Source organism: Carcharodon carcharias, chromosome 4, assembly GCF_017639515.1.
Source record: "Carcharodon carcharias isolate sCarCar2 chromosome 4, sCarCar2.pri, whole genome shotgun sequence".
Classification (NCBI taxonomy): Eukaryota; Metazoa; Chordata; class Chondrichthyes; order Lamniformes; family Lamnidae; genus Carcharodon; species Carcharodon carcharias.
In genome coordinates this window covers 33,025,941-33,044,407 of record NC_054470.1, presented here as the reverse complement: position 1 = coordinate 33,044,407, position 18,467 = coordinate 33,025,941, and the positions used below count along the sequence as shown (strand labels likewise).

Here is an 18,467-nt window from a genome sequence, read left to right as displayed (position 1 = left end):
TCAGCAGCACATCCCTGCTTTTATATTCTAGTCCTCTCAAAATAAATGCCAACATTGCATTTGCCTTCCTAACTACCAACTCAACCTGCAAGTTAACCTTAAGAGAATCCTGGGCTAGGACTCCCAAGTCCCTTTGCACTCCAGATTTCTGAATTCTCTCCCCATTTAGAAAATAGTCTATGCCTCTATTCTTCCTACCAAAGTGCATGACCTCACACTTCCTCATGTTGTATTCCAACTGCCACTTCTTTGCCCATTCTCCTAACCTGTCCAAATCCTTCTGCAGCCTCCCCAACTCCTCAATACTACCTGTCCTTCCACCTATCTTTGTGTCATCTGCAAACTTAGCCAGGATGCCCTCAGTTCCTTCATCTAGATCATTAATGTATAAAGTGAAAAGTTGTGGTCCCAACACTGACCCGTGCGGAACTCCGCTAGTCACCGGCCGCCATCCTGAGAAGGACCCCCTTATCCCCACTCTCTGCCTCCTGCCCGACAGCCAATCTTCTATCCATGCTAGTGCCTTGCCTCTAACACCATGGGCTCTTATCTTACTGAGCAGCCTCCTGTGCGGCACCTTGTCAAAGGCCTTCTGGAAGTCCAAGTAGATAACATCCATTGGCTCTCCTTTGTCTAACCTACTTGTTACCTCCTCAAAGAATTCTAACAGATTTGTCAGGCATGACCCCCCCTTGATGAAACCATGCCGACTTTGCCCGATTTTATCATGCACTTCCAAATATTCTGAAATCTCTTCCTCAATAATGAACTCTAAAATCTTACCAACGACCGAGGTCAGGCTAATCGGCCTGTAATTTCCTGTCTTTTGCCTCACTCCCATCTTAAACAGGGGGGTTACATTAGCGATTTTCCAGTCCTCTGGGACCCTCTCTGGCTCCAGTGATTCCTGAAAGATCACCACTAACGCCTCCACTATCTCTTCAGCTATCTCCTTCAGAACTCTGGGGTGTAATCCATCTGGCCCAGGTGATTATCCATCTTCAGACCTTTCAGTTTTCCTAGCACCTTCTCCTTGGTAATGGCCACCATACTCACCTCTGCCTCCCAACTCTCTTGAACTTTGGGGATGTTACTCGTGTCTTCCACCGTGAAGACTGACGCAAAGTACCTATTTAGTTCCTCCACCATTTCTTTGTTCCCCACTACTACTTCTCCAGAGTCATTTTCCAGTGGCCCAATGTCCACTTTTGCCTCTCTCTTACCCTTTATACATCTAAAAAAAACTCTTGCAATCTTCTTTTATATTACTGGCTAGTTTACCTTCATATTTAATCTCCTCCCTCCTTATTTCTTTTTTAGTTGTCCTCTGTTGGTCTTTGTAGGCTTCCCAATCCCCTGGTTTCCCATTGCTCTTCGCCGCATTGTATGCTTTCTCTTTAGCTTTTATGCTGTCCCTGACTTCCCTTGTCAGCCATGGTTGCCTTGTCCTCCCCTTAGTATGCTTCTTCTTCCTAGGGATGAACTTTTGCTGTTACTCCCAAATTACTCCCAGAAACTCCTGCCTTTGCTGTTCCACTGTCTTTCCTGCTAGGCTCATCTCCCTGTCAATTCTGGCCAGCTCCTCCCTCATGCCTCTGTAGTACCGTTACATCTGATTCCAGCTTTTTCCTCTCAAATTGCAGGGTAAATTCTATCATATTATGGTCACTTCCTCCTAAGGGTTCCTTCACCTTAAGCTCCCTTATCAAATCTGCCTCGTTACACATCACTAAATCTAGAATTGCCTGTTCCCTAGTGGGCTCCACCACAAGCTGCTCCAAAAAGCCATCTCGTAGACATTCTACAAATTCCTTTTCTTGGAATCCACTACCAACCTGATTTTCCCAGTCTACCTGCAAATTGAAATCCCCCATGATCACTGTAGCCTTGCCTTTCTTACACAACTTTTCTATCTCCTGGTGTATCTTGTGCCCCACATCCTGACTACTGTTCAGAGGCCTGTACATAACTCCCATTATGGTTTTTTTACCTTTGCAGTTCCTTAACTCTACCCACACAGATTCTACAGCATCCGAACCTATGTCATTTCTTGCTATTGATTTAACTTCATTTCTTACTAACAAAGCAACCCCACCCCCTCTGCCAACCTGCCTATCTCTTCGATAGGATATACATCCTTGGATATTTAGCTCCCAGTCCTGATCCCCTTGCAGCCATGTAAATCTCACTGGCAGAAACACCCCTATTACCCCTATTAGGTTGGCTATTGATGTCATTGCAGCCGATAACCTCAATCAGCAGGCACTCGTCATTGGCCATCCCTCGATTTGAGGATGATATTTACTCAGGATCACAAGTTTCTTTCATGGTACATGCATGTACTGAACGGGAGTTTCCACCAGGCTGTGTTAGCTTTACAGTACAATTTGTCTGAAATCATTGAAACTATAATAAAAAATGTTGAATTTTAACCACAAAATACATTAAACACAAATGGCCATGCCCCCGATCACATTAATCACCATTGTAAAACTCTACTAATTTCACTCGTTTGAAAGCCTTTGAGGAAGCTCTTAAAATTAAGCTGGTTCTGGTGTTTCTCTCTGTCAGAGTGCCAAGGGATGACCACCTGAAACAAGAAAAGTTACAGCTATGTTTCCTTGACTCCAAGTTTCCAACCATCAATATTTTGGGGTCACCACAGAACCAAAGCTAAATTGAAGCAGCCATATTAACAAACTGGTTGCAAGATCAGGGCACAGGTCTGTCAATTTCAAGGTGCCAGCAATGATCACCAGCATGGGGGGAGGGCAGAATAGGAATCCCACTACCCCTCCAATTGAGGCCAATTTAGACAGTTTAAAAGCTTGTTTAAAACTTGTAAAGGTTTGAACTGCTGACCTTTAAAGTGCCATATGGGTTACCCATGCCTTCAGAAACTGATCAGTTGAAGGCAGGTGGGTACAGAGTGAGAAGCCAGTTATTGCTGCCCCAGGGCATCACCATAAGTGGGTGAGCAGGAGAAAGGGGGACTCAACACTTGGTAAGAGGGTGCTCTTGCCACAGGTGGCAGGGAGAGTAAGCATTCGATGACCAGGCTTTGAACAGGGCTGGCATCTCATGGCATCACTGGAGGGGCTGAAGAACAGGGCACATGGCTGCCAAGGACAATTGGGCGGCCGCTTCCCCAGTAGAAAGAGTCCAGCTGGCAATAGGGGCACAACTACCAGTTTTTGAACCTCATTGCAATGATGGGCAACCCCTCCACAGAAAAGGCAGAATCAGGGGCATCAGGGGGGCATGGGAGAGGAAAAAGGGGCAGGAAGGCAGCAGAAGCCAACCATCAACACAGGATTGACTGCGAAGGTGAAATGTAACTGGAGATGACCAAGAACCAGCACCACAGGAGACTGTGACTATCCAGGCAGATGGTCAGAGACATCAGTGCCTTCCTTCCCAAGGACCTCATACATTGCAGCACTAGATTCCATGCCCTGCCAAGGGTGGTCAAAGTAACTGTGACCTTGAACATCTTCACTTCTGGTTCCTTATAAGCATCAACTGTGGACCTTTGTGGCATCTCATAAGTGGCTATAAACCACAGCATCTCACTGGTCACAGATGTCCTCTTTGCCAGAGTTGGGCAGCATATTTGTTTAATGACAGACATGGCCTCGCACGGATAGAGGGAAGTGGGTTTCACCTGTGTTGCTGGGTTCCTCCAGGTGCAGGCATCAATGATTGTACCTATGTGGCCATCAAGATACTGCCCAGTAAGATTCATCAACAGGAAGAGCTTCCGCTCCCACAATGTCAAATGATCTGCAACCACAACAAGAGCTTCCTGCATGTGTGTACTCAAAATCCTGGCAGCTGCCATGACTCCTTCATCCTTCACCAGCCCACACTGCCTCAGAATTTCACTCCAACATCAAAGTGCATGGACAGATCCTAGGGGATGTAGTGATGGCTATTCACTCCTCTACTTGAGCCCCAGACATACAGCCAATTCAACCTGTTCAGTAGGACAACCATTGAACAGGCCATGTGGTTTCTGAAGATATGATTTTGGTGCCCAGATCAGTCAGCTGGTACATTCTACACAATGTGGCCCTTCAGAGAGATGTGGACCTTAAGGGTAGTGAGGCACTGGATGAGGATAACTTATTGGAAAGGGGGAGGCGATGGCGTAGTGGTATTGTTGCTGGACGAGTAATCCAGAAACGCAGATTGGAATCCCGCCATGGCAGATGGTGGAATTTGATAAAAATCTGCAATTTAAAGCCTAATATCATTGTCGATTGTTGTAAAAACCCTTCTGGTTCACTAATGTCCTCTAGAGAAGGAAATCTACCATCCTTACCGTGGCCGACATGTGACTCCAGACCCACAGAAAGATGGTTGACTCGTAAATGCCCTCTGAAATGGCCCAGCAAACCACTCAGTTGTATCAAACCGCTACAAAGCCTCAAAAACAGAACGAAACCAGTCGTACCACCCGGCATCAACCTAGGCAAACTCAGCCCTGTCAACCCTTCAAAGTCTTCCTTACTAACATCTATGGGTGCTAGTGCCAAAATTGGGAGAGCTGTCTCACAGACTAGTCAAGCAACAGCCTGACATAGTCATCCTCACTGAACCATGCATTATAGATAACATCCCAGACACCACCACCACCAGCCCTGGGTATGTCCTGTCCCATAGGAAGGACAGACCCAGCAGAGGTGGCGGCACAATGGTATACAATCAGGAGGGAGTTGCCCTAGGAGTCCTCAATATCGACTCCAGAGCCCATGAAGTCTCATGGCATCAGGTCAAACATGGGCAGGGAAACCTCCTGCTGATTACCATGTACCACCCTCCCTCAGCTGATGAATCAATGCTCCTCCATATCAAACATCACTTGGAGGAAGCACTGAGGGTGGAAAGGGTGCAGAATGTACTTTGGGTGGGGGGCTTCAATGTCCATCACCAAGAGTGGTTTGGTAGCACGATTACTGATTGAGCTGACCAAGTCCTAAAGGACATAGCTGCAAGAGTGGGTCTGAGGCAGGTGGTGAGGGAACCAACAAGAGGGAAAAACATACTTGACTTCATCCTCACCACCCTGCCTGCTGCAGATGCATCTGTCCGTGATAGTATCGGTAGGAGTTGCCACCTCACAGTCGTTGAGGAGACATAGTCCCAGCTTCACATTGAGGATACCCTCCATCATGATGTGTGGCACTACCACAGTGCTAAATGGGATAGATTACAAACAGAGATAAAAACAAAAAAACTGCGGATGCTGGAAATCCAAAACAAAAACAGAATTACCTGGAAAAACTCAGCAGGTCTGGCAGCATCGGCGGAGAAGAAAAGAGTTGACGTTTCGAGTCCTCATGACCCTTCGACAGAACTTGAGTTCGAGTCCAAGAAAGAGTTGAAATATAAGCTGGTTTAAGGTGTGTGTGTGGGGGGGCGGAGAGATAGAGAGACAGAGAGGTGGAGGGGGGAGGTGTGGTTGTAGGGACAAACAAGCAGTGATAGAAGCAGATCATCAAAAGATGTCAACGACAATAGTACAACAGAACACAGAGGTGTTAAAGTTAAAGTTGGTGATATTATCTAAACAAATGTGCTAATTAAGAATGGATGGTAGGGCACTCAAGGTATAGCTCTAGTGGGGTTTTTTTTTTATAATGGAAATAGGTGGGAAAAGGAAAATCTTTATAATTTATTGGAAAAAAAAAGGAAGGGGGAAACAGAAAGGGGGTGGGGATGGGGGAGGGAGCTCACGACCTAAAGTTGTTGAATTCAATATTCAGTCCGGATGGCTGTAAAGTCCCTAGTCGGAAGGTGAGGTGTTGTTCCTCCAGTTTGCGTTGGGCTTCACTGAAACAATGCAGCAAGCCAAGGACAGACATGTGGGCAAGAGAGCAGGGTGGAGTGTTAAAATGGCAAGCGACAGGGAGGTTTGGGTCATTCTTGCGGACAGACCGCAGGTGTTCTGCAAAGCGGTCGCCCAGTTTACGTTTGGTCTCTCCAATGTAGAGGAGACCACATTGGGAGCAACGAATGCAGTAGACTAAGTTGGGGGAAATGCAAGTGAAATGCTGCTTCACTTGAAAGGAGTGTTTGGGTCCTTGGACGGTGAGGAGAGAGGAAGTGAAGGGGCAGGTGTTGCATCTTTTGCGTGGGCATGGGGTGGTGCCATAGGAGGGGGTTGAGGAGTAGGGGGTGATGGAGGAGTGGACCAGGGTGTCCCGGAGGGATCGATCCCTACGGAATGCCGATAAGGGGGGTGAAGGGAAGATGTGTTTGGTGGTGGCATCATGCTGGAGTTTCCTGTAAGGACTCCATCCCATTCTCTCAGTTCCTTCGCCTCCGTCGCATCTGTTCTGATGATGCTACATTCAAAAACAGTTCCTCTGATATGTCCTCCTTCTTCCTTAACCGAGGTTTTCCACCCACGGTCGTTGACAGGGCCCTCAACCGTGTCCGGCCCATCTCCCGCGCATCCGCCCTCACGCCTTCTCCTCCCTCCCAGAAACATGATAGGGTCCCCCTTGTCCTCACTTATCACCCCTCCAGCCTCCGCATTCAAAGGATCATCCTCCGCCATTTCCGCCAACTCCAGGTAATTCCAGGTAGTTTTTCCAGGTAATTCTGTTTTTGTTTTAGATTACAAACAGATCAAGCAAATCAAGACTGGGCATCATGTGTCACTGTAGGCCATCAGCAGCAGCAGAATTGTACTCGAACACAATCTGTAACCTCATGGCCTGGCATATCCCCCACTCTACCATTACCATCAAGCCAGCGAATCAACCCTGGTTCTATGAAGAGTGCAGGAGGGCATGCCAGGAGCAGCCCCAGGCATACTTAAAAATGAGGTGTCAACCTGGTGAAGCTATAACACAGGACTACTTGCATGCCAAACAGCATAAACAGCAAGTGATAGACAGAGTTAAGCAATCCCACAACCAATGGATCAGATCTAAGCTCTGCAGTCCTGCCTCATCCAGTCATGAAAGGAGGTGGACAATTAAACAACTCACTGGAGGAGGAAGCTCCACAAATATCCCCATCCTCAATGATGGGGGAGATAAGCACATCAGTACAAAAGATAAGGTTGAAGCAATTGCTACAACCTTCAGCCAGAAGTGCTGAGTAGGTGATCCATCTCAGCCTCCTTCGGAGGTCCCCAATATCACAGATGCTATTCTTCAGCCAATTCGATTCAGTCCACGTGATATCAAGAAACGGCTGAAGACAAAGGATACTGCAAAGACTATGGCGCTTAACAATATTCCGGCAATAGTCCTGAAGACTTGTGCTCCAGAACTTGCCGCACCCCTAGCCAAACTGCCCCAGTACAGCTACAGCAGTGGCATCTACCCGGCTATGTGGAAAATTGCCCAGGTATGACCTGTACACAAAAAGCAAGAGAAATCCAACCCAGCCAATTGCCGCCCCATCAGTCTATTCTCGATCATCAGTAAAGTAATGGAAGGGGTCATCAACAGTGCTATCAAGCAGCACTTGCATAGCAATAACCTGGTCACTGACACCCACTTTGGGTTCCACCAGGGCCATTCAGTTCCTGACCTCATTACAGCCTTGGTTCAAACATGGACAAAAGAGCTGAACTCTCGAGCTGAGGTGAGAGTGACTGCCCTTGATATCAAGGCAGCATTTGACTGAGTGTGGCATCAAGGAGCCTGAGCAAAACTGGAGTCAATGGGAATCAGGGGGAAAACTCTCTACTGATTGGAATCATTCCTAGCAGAAAGGAAGATGGTGTGGTTGTTGGAAGTCAGTCATCTCAGCTCCAGGACATCACTGCAGGAGTTCCTCAGGGTAGTATCCTAGGCCCAACCATCTTCAGCTGCTTCATCAATGACCTTTCTTCCATCATAAGGTCAGAAGTGGGAATGTTCACTGATGATTGCACAATGTTCAGCACCATTTGTGACTCCTCAGATACTGAAGCAGTCCCTGTCTAAATGCAACAAAACTTGGACAACATCCAGACTTGAGCTGACAAGTGGCAAGTATAATTCACACCACACAAGTGCCAAGCAATGACCATCTCCAATAAGAGAGAATCCAACCATCTCAATGGCATTACCATCACTGAATTCCCCCACCATCAACATCCTGGGGCTTACCATTGACCAGAAACTGAAGGGGACTAGCCATATAAATACTGTGGTTACAAGAGCAGGTCAGAGGCTAGGAATCGTGTGACAAGTAACTCACCTCCTGACTCCCCAAACCTGTCCACCATCTACAAGGCACAAGTCAGGAATGTGATGGAATACTCCCCACTTGCTGGGATGAGTGCAGCTCCCACAACACTCAAGAAACTTGACACCGTCCAGGGCAAAGCAATCCACTTAATTGCATACCACATCCACAAACATTCACTCCGCCCACCACCGACACACAGTAACAGCAGTGTGTACCATCTAACAAGATGCACTGCAGGAATTCACCAAGGCTGCTTAGGCAGCACCTTCCAAACCCACGATCACTGCCATCTAGAAGGACAAGGGGAGCAGATAGATGGGAGCACCGCCATCCTGACTTGGAAATAAATCACCGGTGCTTCGCTGTTGCTGGGTCAAAATCCTGGAGTTCCCTTCCTAACAGCACAGTGGGTGTACCTACACCACATGGACTGCAGCAGTTCAAGAAGGCAGCTGACCGTCACCTTTTCATTGCTAACTAGGGATGGGCATTAAATGCTGGCCCAGCCAACGAAGCCCACATCCTGTGAATGAATTTTTTTTTTAAATTGGAAAGGAGTAGGAACAGGGAGTGAGAGCAGAGGAGGAATTGGAGGTGGAGGGAGCAGGTGCCGAACAGAGAGGTGCCCCTGCTTCATGAAAAGGTGGCCTCCTCCTGCCAACCTCCAGGAAGTAGACCTCCTTCCGCTTCTTCATGGCCTCCAACATTGGATCCAAGTCAGCATTGATGACATGAGGGTCTGTTCTGCCCTGGGTGCCAGGCTTCTGGCTCCCCTATGATGTCCCACATCCTCCTGAAGTGGAAAGCTTTGGCACAAACTGTAGAACTCTCCCTCAGGATATCAGCAAAGGTGGTTGCTGTGGGGTTTCTAAATGAGTCTTACAATTCATCTGGCCCATCTCCATTCCCACCCCCATCGGCTCTAAGTGGACAGGAAACCCATCTCCATACCAAACCAGGGCTCGCTCTGTGAAAATCTGAACTTTAATCGGTTTTCCACCAGAGGTGAGTTCCTGACACCAAAACTGACCCAGCCCTTGTTTCCTGCCACCATAGTGAAAATTTAATCCATAACTGCCAATACTTAGAGAGACAGGATGGGCAGTCATCACTTCCCCCATTATTTTCAGATTGAAAATAGAACTGTCCCTGCAGCAGTAAAATACTGCATGTGGCCAGAAGAACATTTCAGGATTTCTCTTTTAATCAAGCATTATTTGATTTACACATCATGTACTTTAATGAAATTAAAAGCTGAGTCTGTTTTTCCCTACATTTGTTGCTGACAGATTTAAAAAATATTGACTTGATATTGACCAAAAGTTCTCCCTGTAGTTGACATTATTCTTTGAAGATTTATTCACGTTCTGCAATTCCAAGTTGGGTTGAAATCTTCCTATTAAAAGTAATAAAACAGGGTCTACTGAAAAACAGTAAAGGACTTTTTTGTACTAATGGAGTTAATTGATTTTGTGTAAAATATTGCAGTTGTGCTGGACATTTCTGCAATGCAGTAACAATGTTATTGAAATTCCTTTCATCTTCTCATCATCAATAACTACTCCATATGCATCTGTCTACGTATGTTTTACAGGCAAATTTATCAAACTGAGCTCATTTGTATTGGCATATTAAAACAGAGAATCATTAGATGTCTTCCAATCTTCTGTCTGGCCTTTAAACTGTGGATGGTACTGGTTTTCACCTTCCCCTCGCCATTGGCTTAAGGTACAACATTTTCAAAGAACTCTGTTGTATAGTTGTATTTAAATAATTTAAGTACTGTAAGAATTACACTGTATTAGAGACAGACCTTATGCAAATCAAAGGTTACCTGACGTGCATGTTAATCTAAATGTTTTACAATAACAATGTTTAATAACTGAAATAGCTCCTGAGACCAAAAGGTTTGGTACATGAATGTGTACCCTTGCTCACTGTGAGAAAATTTGCATTTGTTTCATGCATATTTCTGCATAATGTATTGAAGAGAAATTATTAAAATATAATTTGACATATTTGATAATGTCGCACATCTTATAATACAATAAAATGTTATAGCATCATAAAAACTGTTGATAAAATCCTCTTCTAACATGCACCTTCTCACACTGTACCCAATAAACAATGATAAAGGGGTAAAAAGTCATTACCCAGATTATGCCAATTTCCCAGGAGCAGATGGTGCTGCAGGCAACTACATGTGCAGCTCACATAGGTTTCTTCAATGATATCAGTGGGGGAATACATGTGAGTCAGGTAGGTAGTTGCAGCGCTGTCTGCTCCCAGAGAATCGGCCTAAGTTTGCTCAGTGCCGCTTGCAAGCAAATTTTTCCCTCCAGAGTTGAACTTTCACTTTAACGGCTGGGCAATAGCAGATTGGCAGTCAATTTTGCACAAAAATGTCCCATTTGTTGACTTCAGCTGAACCAAAAATACAATGCAAAAAGCAACCATTTACGCCAAAGTGTTAGATGGGACTCAGTAACACTCTTGCCTCAGAGTCACAAATTTTTGGGTTCAAGCCCCACTCTAGGGCATGAACATATAAATGAAGGTTGACACTCCAGTACAATACAAGGGAGTGCTGCAGTATTGGAGGTGCTGTCTCTCAGATGAGACATGAAGCCAAGGCCCCATCTATCTGCTTGTGTTGGAGAAAAGATCCCATGGTACTATTCTGAAGAAGAGCCAGGGAGTTATCTCTGGTGCCCTGGTCAATATCTATCCCTCAATCAACATCACCAAAAAGGACCATGTGGTCACTATCAGCTTGCTGTTTGTGGAAGTTTGCTATGTGCCTATCGGTTGCCGGGTTTCCTACAACACAACAGTGACTACACTTCAGAAATATTTAATTGGCTGTAAATCGCTTTGTGACATCCAATGGTTGACTGTGAAAAGTGTTATATCAATGGAAGTTTTTCTCTTTTTTCAAACTCTCTTTAAAGTTGTAGTATAAGGCAATCTACTTCATTAACTCCCAGGGAAGCTCAGGGACTGGCGTATCTGCATTCCAACGTAATTTCTGTTTCTTCCACCAGAATCTTGCTGGAGTTATGATGGGAATGCTTGTAAGGGAAGCAGATTGTTGGCCCAGAAGTGTTCAATACAATCAACTAATAGAAGGTCCTAGTTTGATTATCTAAAGTTACTGCGGTTTCAGGCATTGTGCCACTTCAAATTATGTTAAGGCTGCAGTCCATTTAATCTTTTCCCAATAAGGTTTAGACATTTTTATATAGGGTTTCCACTTAGGAGAAAATCAGCGATCCAAACACAAGTTCTGCTCAAAATTGTACTCATTTTGTGAGGTGTTCTTTTCCTGCTCAAACTAATTTGCATATTGCTAAACATAAAATCTGCCATAAGCCAATGATCCAGGTATCGTTTTAGAATATTTCCTTTTAAACTTTTCTTTTAAAATATTCCTCGTTACAGTTAGGAGTGGTAACTTGGTGCAGTTTATTAAAACAGCTGAAAATAGGTTAATTTTTAATCAGAGTGGCTAGTTCACTACCTATGAGAAATCGAATTTTAAATAGTTAAAAGTTACTTTAAAAAACTACCCAGAATCATTTGCTAGTTATACTGGTGTTCAGAAGTCAGTTTCTTAGCAAATAAAAAAGTTCTAGTCAAAATCTTTTTAAACTTGCCGATGAGAATCCTTGCACCCAAAAGAACCAGCTTAATTTTAAGAACCTCCTTGAAGGCTTTCAATCAAGTGTGGGGAGGTGGTGGCACAGTCATTAACTAGTATTCCAGTGCCCCAGTATAATGCTTTGGGGACCTGGGTTCAAACCCTGCTGTGATTAAATTTGAATTCAATAAAAATCTGGAATTAAAGTCTGATAACAACCATTGTTGTAAAAACCCATCTGGTTCACTAATGTCTTTTAGGGAAAGGAAACTGCTGTTCCTACCTGGTGTGGCCTATGCATGAGTCCAGACCTACAGCAATGTGATTGACTCTTATGCCCCCTCTGAGCAGGGGCAATTAGGGCTGGGCTATAAATGCTGGCCTAGCCAGCAATGCCCACATCCCATGAATGAATAAAAAAAAATTAGTGGAACTTTACAATGGTGATTAATTTCCATAGCCATTTGTGTTTAACATATTTTGTGGTTGAAATTCGGCATCTTTTACACTAATTTTGATGGCACTGGAAAACTAACACAGTCTGGCAGAATCTCCAGGTACATGCATACAACATGCTTTACATACATTTACACTTTGCAATGTGCTCATAATGAAATACTCACAAGTGTCAGGTTTGAGTAAACCATGAGAATTCCTGAAGTACTGCGGGTTTTCAATCACAGGGATCTTTGTCATTCCAATGATAACTGCATCAGGTCCACCTTCTGAGGAGGATGGGGTGTTGCTGCCATTAGTTACGTGATGCAATGGACTGGCAGAATCATCATCAGTGCTGATTACTGAAGAAGGACCTAGGAATAGTTTAAATTCATCAACATTGTATACATAACAATGCAAATTCTTCACTAGCAGAATTAATGTAACAAAAATATATCAATCAAATCACCAGACTATAATATTTTGAAGGAAATAAATGGTAGATTTTACTTGGTGAAAATCTGTGCTCATCACTGTTGGATTGCAACTCAGCTCCTATTTACCTACTTTGCACCAGAGCTCCACATTTCTTACCCGGACTTGCGAACTCCTGAAAAATGTGGAGCACACCTGTTCAGGGATTCTTCCTTCGTAGTGTAGAAGCATCAGGGGAAACCAAGGCATTCCCACTTTTTACGGCACGAGCTGCCATATTCCAGGAAGTTTAAGTGTCCCAAAACAACTTTGACAAACTATGGGGAGAAGCTAAGTGTGTAAAATAAGTGGTTGAAGGGATAAGATAGCAGGTGTGTATTTGAAGGGGTGGAGTGTGTTGGGGGTTTGCGTGGGTAGTCAAGTGGTCAGGGGGTTAGTTAGGGGGGGGTCTCAGGGTCAGAAGGTGACCAGGGGGGTAGTTGGGGGGATCAGGGGGGTAGCTTGAATGTCAGGGTGTAATTGGGGGGTAAATGGATGGTAGGACAAGTAGTCGGATGGTCGGAGAGGCAGTTGGGGGTTTCAGGGTAGTCAGAGTGTAGGGGTTGTCAGGGGGTGGGAGAGGTAGATGGGGTGGTGGTTAGTCGGGGGGTCTAGAGGATAGTCTGGGGGGGTGGGAGGGTAGTAGTGGCTAGAAGGTAGAAGGCAGGGGGTTGTCAGGAGGTGTTGGGGTGGTAGTCGGGGGTTCAGTGGGGAGTCAGGGAGTCATGGGGAGGGCGGGGGCGGTGGTCGGTAGTATAGTTACCCAGGAGTTAGAACTGGTTTTAATCTTTCTAACTTTTCCTGGATAAATATTCTGGTAAGTGAGTCGGAACCATCCACAGTCTTTAACGCTAACTCAGTTTCAGAGGGTTGCAGGTGAAAGAGAATTGCCCAATGGAAGTTGGTACAACTGGGGTATGACCATCTGAAAACGGGAAGGTCTAGGCTATATTTTAACTTTCTGGAGCAATGTATCAGCTGTCCATTAAAGATTAAGCTCTATCTTTTCCACCTAAAGAACTGAAAGCACGTTTTATGTAATAAACATGTTCCTGTATATACTGTTTATATTGCACAGCAAGATCTTAACTCCTCTACATGCCAAACTATACAATTCAGAAACAGTTTCAAAAAAGCTGCCACAGACACAGAAAAACTGGCAATCTTAAAACAATGCTAAGTCCTTGAATTGGCCATAGCCTTACAGTGGCTAAATAAAAGATTAATTTCCTTTATATTACATTAGATTTCAGAATTTTAATGCTGTTTTGGATCACATGTTAGAATTCAATATGTTTGTCTGTGAAATGTGATAGCCTCGCCGATGACATATGAAAAGTAATTACAATGAAAGAGCAGAGGAACATAAGCCTGCCTTGATCAAAGGTCCAGGAACACCCAATATTTCATCAGTTGTGTTTTTGAAATACACAGATAAAAAAACAAAGAACTCAAAAATGCATTATTGCTCTAGATTTAGACATCAAAAGAGAGATATGAGCATAATTTATTTCATAGAGGGTTTGTGGGAAGACATCGCTGGAGATTTAGAGTTTTGACGTTTTTTAATGTATTTTTCAACAATCTGCTTTTGAAATCAAAACTGATGGTGAGTGAAATGCATTAACTATCCAGCAGAAGCTTCCATTTGCTGAATGTTCACTGGTCTGCGACCACCGCAAACGCATCCTACGGGTCTGTACACGATTCCCAGGGAGTGTCCTACATCCTTAGCAAGTCTCAGATCCCTGACATATTCCAAGATCCAGAGGGGCTGCAGCGTTGGCTCCTCGAGGACAAGGGCTGCCCACAGAGAAAGTGGCTGATGACGGCCGCGCGGTGGCCTCAGGTTACGACACAGAGACGGTACAATGACAGTGCAATGCCACAACCTGCAACTTGGCGGAGCAGATGATAGGCATCTTGAAAATGAGGTTCCAGTGACTCCACAGGTCAGGTGGAACACTGCAATACAGTACCCAGAGGGTGTCGTGAATCATCGTCGCTTGCTGCGTGCTACACAACCTGCCGCTGCAACAGGGGGAGGACCTGGCTGAGGAACTATACGTCTCCTCCAATGAGAAGGATGTTGAAGGGGATGAGGGTGATAAGGTCCTTGAAGGTGAGGATGAGAGTGATGAGGCCATCGCACTGGCCAGACGAGGCATGTGTGGCTAGTGAAGTCCTCATAGCCGCAAGATTCATGGAGGACGATGACAAGATGCAGTGAGGACAGTCCTGACATCGTGTCCTTCCATCTGTGAATGTTTGACTCCTGTGTGTCCAATGGCAGTGCACATACCCTCAGTGCTCAGGCTCATGTCATGGAGATGCAGCAGAGGCCCTAATAATCTCTAGATTCCAGGAGGATGATGGTGACATGCAGTGAGGATACTCCATAGATCTTCACATGGCCTCTGTCTGACTCCTGTCTGGCTGAGGACAGCTTGCTTTCACTCTGCGATCAGGATCATACCATGGAGACACAGCCATGAAACTCTAAATGCACCTGATCCTTTGGCAGCCTTCAGCACCTGACCCCTTCAGGAGCACGGTGTCACTGGTCACAGATGCTGAAGAAATGGGGGCCAGCCCCACCACAAAGGTGCTGAGAGCACACAGAGAGAATGATGGAACTCTGTGACACCTGCCCATGACATTCTGGCAGCAATGTCAAGCACAGTCAAGGTTCAGGCATCAGTAATGTTTCCAGTGAGTGTGAAGCTGGACCATCACTTTGGTCTGAAGGTTACACACTGCACAGGAAAGAGGTCCTGGACTGAGACAACTGCCTTTATCTTGTGCAGGAACCAAGGTTTCACATCTGAGTGACACAAACACTGCTCATCAGAACAAGGAGCCATAAGTAGGGAGACATTCTTGGGAGTTTATTTACAATTGTGTACATTGTGTACAATTGATTAACACCTGTGCCCATGCGGTGCAACTACATCTTCTTAACCTTTGAGCTTGGCCTAAATAGCCAAGTGGTTATGGTACTGGGTTTGTAACCCCAAGATCAAGAGTTCAAATCTCACTATAGAACAATATAACTTCACCTGAAACAGATGGAAACGGGTTTGTACTCGAAAGAGTTACATCTCCATAAAGGCTTGGCCTAAATAGCCAAGCGGTTATGGTACTGGGTTTGTAACATCAAGAGTTCAAATCTCACTATGGAACAATATAACTTCATCTGAAACAGATGGAAACGGGTTTGTACTCGAAAGAGTTACATCTTCTTAATCTTTGAGCTTGGCCTAAATAGCCAAGTGGTTATGGTACTGGGCTTGTAACCCCAAGATCAAGAGTTCAAATCTCACAATGGCGAACTATGAAACAATGTAACTTCATCTGAATAGGAACAGATGGAAACGTGTTTGTACTCAAAAGAGTTACATGAGTTCCACTCACCCATTTCCACTGTTGGGTGTGTAGAATAATAAGCTAATAGATATGGTAATGAGATAGTGATGTGTACCATGATGTAACAGTGACATCAGCAGTTATGTGCAAGAGACTGAGAAGATGGAATAGTCTGTAAAAAAGAGGGATATACTTACCTAGAAACTTAGAATCTACCAAAATGTAAATAAAGGAATTTTTGCGGAAGGGGGTCGGGAAGGAGGAGGACCTCCTCGTGAACCTGCTCCTGGGCCTGGCCAAGTTGGCCATTAACAGGTCCAGGCAGCGGGCGATCGATGGGGGAGTCCCGCCCGATTGTTTGTCCCTCTTCCGCAGCTACGTTCGCTGCCAGATGTCCCTGGAGAGGGAGCACGCGGTGTCTGCTGGCACTCTCAAGGCCTTCCGTGCTTGGTGGGCACCGTGGGGACTGGGGTGTTTTGTTGACCCCTTTAATCACATTTTGATTTAAAGTTTGTAAGTTTCCTTTAAATTTTTGTCCTTGGTTTTACAGCTGACCTGAATTAGGGGCTGTGCCTGATTTATCCCAATTTTGTTGATTTGGTTTTCATTTAAAAGATTATCAAGAGTTCAAATCTCACAATGGCAAACTATGAAACAATATAACTTCATCTGAAACGGGTTTGAACTCGAAAGAGTTACTGCAGCTATGGTTTTATCCCAATTTTGTTGATTTGGTTTAATTGTTTTCATTTAAAAGATTATCAAGAGTTCAAATCTCACAATGGCAAACTATGAAACAATGTAACTTCATCTGAATAGGAACAGATGGAAACGTGTTTGTACTCGAAAGAGTTACATCTTCTTAACCTTCCTAACCCTGCTGCTATGTCTTGGTGCTCCCTGGCCATCCACAGTGGAGGCAGAGGCAGCATGTTGACTGCTATGCCCTGTTGTCTGTCTTGACTTTGGCATCCTCTAGACGACTGAGACCTGAAGGACCTCAGCTTGCTTTGGCTGTCCTGCCATGAGCCAGGTGCACCCTCCTCGGCCTGTGGAGTTGGAGATGATGGGGTCACAGGAAGAGGGGATTTGGATCGGCCAGATTCACTTGGGTTGACAGCTCCAGGGCATTGAGCTGCTGGTCCTCCTCCCTGTGGGTGCCCATGGGTGACTGGCTGACTCCTTGAAGCAAAGGGGAATCTGGAGTGAGATTGAGCTGCCCCACACCTCTTGCTTTGACACTGTTGGAGGCCAATTATGGCATCAGCGATGGAGTTCAGCCCACGCAGCAGTGCAGGATCAATGTCCTGGACCAAGGTCTCCATGGTGGCTGCCATCCTGTCAGTGTTGACCTTGGTGTGTTGGCATGCCAGCACTAACACCTCAGACTGAAGGTGGACGGACTCCTACATCTTCCCCTGCAATCTGAGGGGTGCAGCGGACATCCCTTCGTGATGTTCCCGTGATTGTCTTTGCAGCTCCAACAACTGATTAAGGACAGAGTCCAGAGGCTTATCATCTGACTCAGATTCAGCAAATTTCTTGCCTCCAGCAGCCCTCCGAGTGCCGGCGACCTCAGATGCCCATGTCTCTGCCTGCTGTGGTGCAGGTTGTGTGCTGTGTTCATCAGATTGTGATCCTGAGGCTACTCTACATCTAGGTGCCACTGAGGTGTGTGTCACTGTACTGGTGGTGGATGTGGGTGAGTGCTGTGAGGAGTCCTCAATGGTGCTGCCCTCAGGGTCCTCATCCAAGGTGGTCTTAGCTCTAGTGTTGGGGCCAAGGTTGCCTGAGGGCATCATGGCAGATTTAAAGGAGAGAGAAAGTGGAGATTATTAGTGATTGGCAGCCACATTACACACAGAACAGTGGACTCAGAGTCCACAGAGGGATGACGTGGTGTAGGATCCTCACGTGGATGCTTGCCCCTGGCCTCACTGTCGCCACAGGAATGGCCCACACCCTCTCCGGCTAACTGAATGGCGACTCTTAAACAGAATGAGGACCCTGATGTCTGGCACTCCATCCCCGGTCTGGGACTTCTTCCAGCGATTGTGTGCAATCTTGTCCTGCATAAAGACAGATGGAGAGAGTGTGAGCAAGGCACATGCCAGGCCAAATGAGAAGGATGCCAGGCATACTTGAATGTTGAATGGAGCCATGGATGGGGTGAGGAGGCGGTCTCCAGAGGAGATGAGGCCAGGTGGAGATGTGAGGGTGTGTGTGGGAGAGTGAGTGGTGATGTCCCTTGAGCTGCCATTGAATGTGTGATGGGCTTGTAAATGTGTGAGCTGAGAGTGATGAGATGGTTGACTTGCCCTGGTGGCATGGATAAATTCATACATCCGTTTTC

At 45.6% G+C, this 18,467-nt stretch overlaps 1 protein-coding gene across 1 annotated transcript in view; it reads right to left on the bottom strand.

Moving 5' to 3' along the window:
• ntrk2a (neurotrophic tyrosine kinase, receptor, type 2a) overlaps positions 1-18,467 on the bottom strand; it is a 244,533-nt gene that overhangs the window by 101,909 nt on the left and 124,157 nt on the right. Inside the window, exon 12 of the mRNA XM_041185273.1 lies at positions 12,460-12,648. Within this exon, the coding sequence (XP_041041207.1) occupies positions 12,460-12,648 (189 nt within the window). The remainder of the gene's footprint in view (positions 1-12,459; positions 12,649-18,467) is intronic.